This window comes from Hakea prostrata, unplaced genomic scaffold (genome assembly GCF_041222555.1).
Source record: "Hakea prostrata isolate BN-2017 unplaced genomic scaffold, UWA_Hpros_2 contig_134, whole genome shotgun sequence".
Taxonomy (NCBI): Eukaryota; Viridiplantae; Streptophyta; class Magnoliopsida; order Proteales; family Proteaceae; genus Hakea; species Hakea prostrata.
In genome coordinates this window covers 70,086-78,228 of record NW_028291253.1, presented here as the reverse complement: position 1 = coordinate 78,228, position 8,143 = coordinate 70,086, and the positions used below count along the sequence as shown (strand labels likewise).

The 8,143-nt window shown below is 39.7% G+C and overlaps 1 protein-coding gene across 2 annotated transcripts; it reads left to right on the top strand.

Moving 5' to 3' along the window:
- The first annotated feature begins 2,953 nt into the window (after window positions 1-2,953).
- Window positions 2,954-7,865, top strand: LOC148998791 (uncharacterized). 2 transcript variants are annotated; one of them, XM_089141718.1, is made up of 5 exons: window positions 2,954-3,177; window positions 3,257-3,448; window positions 3,578-3,644; window positions 7,196-7,282; window positions 7,459-7,865. In XM_089141718.1, exons 2-5 carry the CDS (start codon window positions 3,287-3,289, stop codon window positions 7,521-7,523), a joined length of 381 nt encoding a protein of 126 aa, XP_088997844.1. In that variant the 5' UTR covers window positions 2,954-3,177; window positions 3,257-3,286; the 3' UTR covers window positions 7,524-7,865. The 2 variants fall into 2 exon arrangements, with proteins under 2 accessions (XP_088997844.1, XP_088997843.1); XM_089141717.1 differs by having other exon boundaries at window positions 2,954-3,448.
- Window positions 7,866-8,143: the final 278 nt, after the last annotated feature.

Here is an 8,143-nt window from a genome sequence, read left to right as displayed (position 1 = left end):
GGATCTTTCCTAATATGTTGTATATACTTGTTTAGGACCTTCTTCTCAAGTTTGCCAAGATCTTACTTGATTTCTTAGGATTCCTTTGCGAGTTATAAAAGGTAAGGATGGTTATTTCCTTAATTACATAGATAGCATGAATCTAGTTTCTATATTTGAATATCATTGACATGTTTCCTAAATTAGATTCTTACAATGATATACTACTGTTACATAACCTTGATTACGGTAGCATTGCTTAAATTGATTCATGTATGATTTAATTACCAATTATATACAAGTTGATTGTAGTTATTGATTTCTTTCCATATATGAAGTTACCATATATGTGATGATATGAATTGATGCATGTGTATGCTTAAGTATGGTTTGGAAAGGAGAGGTGTCCTTTTGACACTTCTGTCCTTGGACTACTACGGGAATATTATGGGATGTTTCCGGAGATGCCCTCTGGACACCTTCCTAAACTGTTGGATGACATATCTAGGATTGTCTAGTAGTGTTTGGCTAGGATGTCTGTTATGTCGGACCCTAATCGGAGGGGTATTGAGACCGAACGACCCGTGGTAGCAATGGGGATTCATGGGCGCTCAAGACCGGTAACCAACCCGTGAGAGGACAGGAATCACATTGTGGGGGCCATTTATTGGTAGGGTTGCATATGGTTAGACTTGGGCTCACGGGCGCTTAAGACCGGTAACCAACCCGTGAGAGGACGTGAGAGCTTCCCGTTTACCATATGTGGATAACCAATAGGGTTGATGAGTCCGTAGTCAGGGACTATGAGGACTCTAGTGTGAAGGATACCGGAAAGGATCGTTAGGGACGAGGAATGGACGTATCTGGATCGACTTGATGTAACTAAGTAGAAGACTTGCATTTGGCTAGGTTTTACCCCGACATGCGCCGATACTTATACCAAATGGTTGTGAGAGAGTGTGTTGACTTAACCCCTGCCATGGTTTGTCTCGAGGGATGAAGGACCCATTACCAATCGGCTGCTCAAGACCGGTGAAATGATCCGTGAGAGAATCCAAGATATCTTAAATGGTTGAGGATGTGAGCGGACCTTCCTAATGAAGTACGGTGCTATGACTTAAAGCATGTCCGCAATAGAGACCAGCATACATAGAGTTAGATTCATTCATTCATTGCTTGTCTCATATCATATTGCATTTATGTTTGTTCCGGAATCCTGCCATTTATGTTATTATGGATTTTAAGCGCCTTCTTCCGAGTTTCTTTGAAACTCATTCCTTTATTGTACAATGTTTGTTAGACTATCCTGCAGTGCTCGAGTACTATGACGGTCCCTATGAAGAAGCGCAAGGCGAAGAGGCATATCTCCGGGAAGGTGATTGCGGTTACCACAATTACACTGAAGATCCCGCGAGTGGTTATGCTCCGTACGATGCTTAGTCCGACCATTGAGTGGAAGCGTCCTTGTGCCATTTATGAGATTTACACTTATAAGGATGTTGTCTATAAAGTGGAGAACAATTTAGTTACCCAATGTACTTGCTACTGGGATTAGATTTTGTCTAGTTTATTCTTTTAGAGCTACTTTTCCGCTGGTTGTAGAGTGGGATTTTTGCCTCACTTTACTTATCCATTTGACACTCGATTATATTTATCATTCCCTTTTTTTTTTTTTTTTTTTTTTTTTTTTTTTTATTTGTTTTTTTTTTCCCCCTTTTTTTATTATTGTTCATGATTTTGTTATTGTTTTTGTGGGAGGTTGATCACTCGATACCTGATCTTCGGGCTGTGGATCACACTCTCGGGTATGCCAGATAGGGTACCGGCTGGGAGGACGTGACAATTACGTCCTCCCTGGCCTTTATCCACTTTGATAGGATTTTGGCTTTCCTGGGGAATATCTGGATTATTCACCTCAGGTATCCGAACACCGGAATTGCGTTGTGCAAGTGGGCTGCTGCGGCTGCTGATCTAGTCACCATGGCTTTTTCAAGTCCTTCCCATAGACGGCGCCAAATGATGCGTCCAAAATCTGCTCAGCCCTTGGATCTCCACGTAATGTCTTGCAAAACAAAAGCGTCAGATGTGGCCCGACCGCTGGGGTCGGGAGTCCACCTCCGAAGGCTAAGTTAGTTGATGAACTTAATCACAAACGGTTCTGCTAGAAGTACAGAGCTAATGAATGAAGAAACGGGAAAGGTGATCTAGATAGCAGGACGCTGATAATTGAGGTCTATCAGTATGTATCCGAACTTTGAGTTTCAGATAGTATTCTCCCTGATCAATTGATCCGTCCCTCACCTTGTATAGTAGTGAGGTTTATATAGAGTGTACCTTCGAATCTCCTTCGTTGGATGCACTCGAGCCTTCTTCGAGTAGTCGTTGGATCTTATCAATAAGACCCGTTGAGCGATAGACTTCTACTAGTTTGGGCTAGTAGAGGACTCCTGAGATAACCGTTAGGTTATGCGATAGTTATCCCTTTGATGATGATTATCCGCGACCGTCGGTTTGAGTCTGCTTGTCATCGGGGTGATTACCCTAATCCATAAGTAAAATTAGGGCACGCTTGCGACGAGAATAATCTTTCTTCTTCAGCAAGCCATCTTCTGGATCCGCCCCCCCCCCTCCTTCCCTCCCCCCCCGCCCCCCCCGCGCGGGGGTCCCCCTGTAACTCCCGCCCCCGATCAAAAACCCCCAACATCACCCTATATAATATTATTTATTAAATAAACCTCTCCTAAGGTCATTATGGTCATTCACATTTAAAATGGAGTGCTCAGAGTAATTCGATCAAGTAACTATAGGTAATTTATAAATTTGAGTGAGTACACTATAATTTTGGGCACTAAAATGGAGTGCTTAGGGTTTCGCCACCACTAAAAGGGAGGTGCGTAAACAGGTCCGAAGTCCATGGTAAATAAAATGATGAAAATGGACAGAACCAAAGTGGACCGCGATAAAAATCCGTCAGTTTTCTGGTTCAGTTTACCTCTTGGTCCTGGTTGCACTCAAGTTGTCTTGAGTTCTTTGGTTCTCTGGTTCCTTCTCGGAAGATTTCAAATTCTTGTTTTTAGGGTTCTACTTCTATTTTCTGTTTTTGAGTTACTGTCTGAAACTCTTTTCTCCGTTCTCGAGTTCAAGATTGGTTTTCTTTTTTCTTCTGCAATCTGAGATCTGTAAACTGCCATCTCTGCGGTCTAAACCTTCGAACCTTTATTCTGGTTCCTACTGCGATCTGCAACTTGCTTGATTTTTTCTTGAAACTCTTGTGCAGTTTTCCATCCTAGGGTTTTGGGGGCTAACAATGACTAGTTTCAACGAGATTCAGAAGAAGAGGAGAGCTCAGATCCAAGAAAGGAAGCGGATTCTTCATGGCAATCCGACTACAGGAAAGCTCAAAAACAAACCTCAGCCAGAGTCTATCTCGGGCAAACGCAAGAGGAAGCTCTTTAAGAAATGGCGAAGGGTTGTCTCTCTAACTTGCTCTCTATCGCGTGTTTGTGCGCGTGCCTGTGATGTTTTGAGTGATAAGCTATGTATAGTGTTCTGTGACTTCTGTCTCACTCTCCCACTGTTGTCTTCCAAAATTTTGCAGGAACAGAAGACTCTTCTTCAGCAGGGCATCGTCACAATGGAAGATATTGAAATGGCTGTCGCTGAAGGTGCTGTATTTTGATCCTGTTTTATTCTCGTCTTCTGGAATGGACTTCTAGTTAGAAACCATTATATATATAGTTTATCTTCAATCTGCTTATTCTCTACGAGTTGCATAGTTTCAATTTTTTATATTTTTAATTCCAGTGGTTTCTCTATTGTCGTTTGCATTTCTGGCATAAGCTGTTTGAAATATGTTGGTTTTAATCCACGGAATAAAGTTATTAACTACGTATTGGGTTCTTACTTCATTTATTCTATGCATGTGCAAACTACACTCCGTTCGGTTGCAATGTAAATAAGAGGTAGGGAAGAAGTTCTAAAACTTGAAGAGAAAACTTTGACATTGTGAGTTGATGTGGTGTTATAAACAATTCAAATTTTGTGCCATATTTGAAAATAATACATTCTAGATATGTTTGTTACTTTATTTCCTGGTTTTTGGATGCAAGGTAAAGTGATATGTAATAGCCAAATTGAAATGATTGGTGGTTCGCAACTTTGCATAATAATCATGTGGATATGGATTGTGGGATTGGGAGTTTCTTCTGCATCTGAATATTTTACTTCCTATCTAGTTTCTCTAGCAACCAAATGGAGCCCTAGTGAGTAGGATTTCACTACACAACCCTCTTGATTTGTTGATGCATGATTTGGCCTATTTGGAAAAGACATGGATAATGTACCCTTTAGGTTGCTCATAATCCAACTTCCATTCCTCATTGCTATTGAATTACCCCGATTTGTTGAACTTTTATTTATGTAAGTGTCCACTGTCAAACTTTTGAGATTTCTTGATGAAGGTTGAGAAACGGGGCTTCATCTTATTTATCTCCAACAGACTGCACCCTTTAGATGTTTAGTTGTGTTATTGCCTATTTTGGCCTTGTCTTGGCTTACTGAATACTTGGGATCTTAGCTTTCTAAATGTCTGTCTTTGAGTTCATACATGATACTAGGCCTAAGCTAAGCATGTTTTTCCTCACCACTTCACCTGTGGTAATTTTAGGCTTTGCCTCTAGCCCATTTGGCAATCAAATTCATCTCCACTGGGGCATCTAAAGGCCTCCATTGAACATGGCAATGGCACGTCAAACGGCTTTGTTGATGCTTATCCTGGATTTCCAGTTCCGCTCTAATATCGTCATTCTCCAAGCATAAATGGGTTTTCCTGCGCATCCATCTCAACATCCTAATTTACACTACAATTAATTTATCTGTATCATTCTTTGTTGCCCAACATTCTGCAGCATCACATCCTAGCTTGTCGTATGATGGCTCTATAAGATTTACCTTTAAGCATTAATGGGCTAATAACACAACACACTAGATGAACCATCCCACTTCATCCATCTTATTTTAATCCTCTGAGTAACATCTAGATTTATCACACTCTTTGTTGTTGAGTTAGCCCATCACTTTGTGGAACCTCCCTCTTAACAATTTTCATCACCTCATCATGATTAATTTATTACTGGTTGCTTAAATATTTATGGAGCATTAATCCATTATTGAGGAGCAAAGTAAACGACCTTAGGGAACCTAAGGTTTTGTGAAACAATCAGAAATTTCCAAATTCCAGTTATACCCTATTGCCATTGCGACCTCAACTTCTCTCTGCAAATTCAGCCCCACAATGTCCTCTTCTCCACGGAATCTTCTCATCCCCTTCTCTACCCTGCACACCCACCCTACTGTAGCTAATACCCCCTCCCACCCCAAAAAGAAGAAGAAGAAGAAGAAGAAGAAAGAAAAGAAACCCTAGACCCTGTAAGACCTATGCACCTCAAAGCCTTGGTCCCCAGCACTTTTGCCCAGTGCAATATCTGTTGGTGTTGCCAGTGGTAGATGTTCCATCCTTCTTCTGAGAAGTAAACAACTGCTTAAACAGAATCAGATTGCCACACTCATTTAAATGAACTAACTGGAAGTTTTAGAACATGGGTAACCTTGACATTTCATCCTGAATTTTTCAAATTAATCAAGTTGCCTTTTAAAGTTTTGATGTCTCATCTTCATCATGATAGGAACTCTTGTTTCTAGGAAACCGAAAGGACCCTGAAGACCGTCAACTTTTTGGTGTTTTTGGCAGTCTACTTCAAAATATTGAACAATACTATGTAGTCTAGCCTGAATAGAATCTGTTTTAAGAATTCTATTGCAGTTTGATCAATATGGAGGGACATGATTTGTTGCACACGTTGCAAAAGTACTTAATCATTAACTATGGGACACAAGAAATTTGAACTGAACAATAGATCAATGAACTTAGACATTCTTTTATTTATTTATTTTGATCATAATAGTACTTCCTTTTTGATAACTTTGATAATTCAGTTACCTGAGACAAACTTTGATACACTTGATCCCTTCTGGGAGAAGTAGAAGTAGTTCTTGATTTTACTTGTGTGGTTTCAATAACACCATGAGTATTTCCTCCACTTTATTTCTATATCCCCAATCAGGCCAAATAATTTGACCATGGTTAGACATTTAGTGGTTATGTTGAAATTTAGTAGAACTTTGAAATTGTACTTTGGTTAATGGACCAATTGGAGGGGATCTGGGCTCCTTGTTATCCCAGGTTATCTCAGAAATGTGGAACAATTAGATGGAGTAAATGAGGAAGTTCATTACATGCGATATCTTGTGTTGATATGTGGATAGGAAAAGCAAGCCCTTCTACCCAAGTAAATGACAACCTTTGGTCCATGGTATACTGACTTTTTCCTGAGAACACCTTGTTATTTGAAGTTAATTGGGAATCTGTGTTGGACCCTGTAGAACGCTTAACTTCGTTCAGAGATGGCATTCATTAACATTGAAACATGGGAAAAACAATAAACAATACACAACCTTTCAGGTCTATCCATTGCATGAATTTGTCCTTTATGCGTTGCGTTGGGTTCCGTTGGATCTCTGCCTATACCTTTTCTGATGACTACATAGATTTAGTTTTGATTATATTGTCACAACATTGTTATATCACAATCTTATATCCTGAAAGTTTTTTCACTTGTGTCAATTGGATTTTGACAGAATTGTGAAGGTTTGTGAGTTTGCAACTGGCTATGAACTTATTAAACTAGTCCATACATGCAAGGCCTTTTTACTTTCAAAAATTGCCTATTGAAGACTTGAACGCCATATAATAATTTCTTAGGTAGATTTCATTTGATCTGTCCTACCTTGCAAGTCATCTGTTTTGTTCGTTGGAGAGTAAAGAAGAGGGAATAAAAAAGAGGGTGGGTGTGGGTGGGGGTGGGGGGGAGGCCCTGCTACTGTGGGTATGGGAGGCTCATACAATGTATTCAGGCTGACCCTGCTTCACAATGTGGCTGTTTCTTGAGAGGTCACAATGGAACAACCTTACCATTGCACCAAGGTCCACCCTCTTTTAGAAATTGCCTATCAAGAAATAGACGAGGTAGAATATATTCAGTATTCTGTTTTCCATTCCAAACTGTTATCACTCTTGTTTATTGTTTATTACTTTACGTATTGGTAACTACGTTGATTGAAGCTGATGTTGGTGTGTTGATGGGGTTTGGATTTTTAGGGACATCCAAAGAGACCAAGAAAAGTTCGACAAAATTTCACTTGAAGAAGAATAAAACACTTAGAATCAGACAATTGAAGAGCAAAGGCAAGTTCTTTCACACATTTCTCTTGGTACTACAGATTTTTGCTACTTGATAATCATCAAACAGTTCTCTTTTTGTGTTTTGCATTATTTGATTGTAGGGCAAAAAATGATTTGTCTGGGTATCCCTGGACCAATACTACAATACTTGTCTCTAATGTTTTCTGGGTTTATTATAGATAAGAAACAAAAGGGATCCCATGCACCAGCTGCGGGGGCTCCGGTTGATGCGATGGTTGAGTAACTAGCAAAGGGATTAGCGATCTGTGCATGCAGTTGTGGAAGGACCTTCTGTGGCAGTTAGTCATGGAGTTTTTGATACTTTTGACTCTTTTTACTGTGCTATATTACCTAATGTGATCCCTGTTACTGTTAAGCCGTGGATTTATGACTTAGTACCCCAGCTTTTGGACCTTGTAAATAGGGGTCTTTCAGCTCTAATTCATGTGGATACCTCCTCTACATGTATGGAACTACCGACTGAGTATACCAGGTGGATGTAGCATAATAGTCGCATCTATAATTTACTTATTTTGTTTTAGATCATCGGGAAAAGAAATAGTTTGCTAGACAATTTTTAATGGAATTTTTATTTGCCACAGCCAGCAGTGGCTGCTGCTAACGGTATTGATTGTGTCACATAATCATAATATGATCGAATAGTTGAAAATCAAATGATAGGGATATATTTGTAAATATTATTATTTTTTATTTTTACATTTTAAGGGTTTAAAGTTTGCAAATTTACAAAATTAGACCCTCATTTTTTCAATTCCCAAATATCAATTTTATTGTCCATGCTCAGATCCTGCAACTTGGGACCAGACTTCCGAGAAACCAGCCCCTGGGTGACGGATAAAAGAG

What these genes read in the sequence shown, in the direction of transcription:
- LOC148998791 (XM_089141718.1), top strand. Translation starts at nt 3,287, where the DNA reads ATGACTAGTTTCAACGAGATTCAGAAGAAGAGGAGAGCTCAGATCCAA. An exon ending in TCTTTAAGAAATGGCGAAGG is followed by an intron (nt 3,449 to 3,577) that starts GTTGTCTCTCTA and finishes AAAATTTTGCAG; the next exon opens with GAACAGAAGACTCTTCTTCA. An exon ending in CAGACAATTGAAGAGCAAAG is followed by an intron (nt 7,283 to 7,458) that starts GCAAGTTCTTTC and finishes GGTTTATTATAG; the next exon opens with ATAAGAAACAAAAGGGATCC.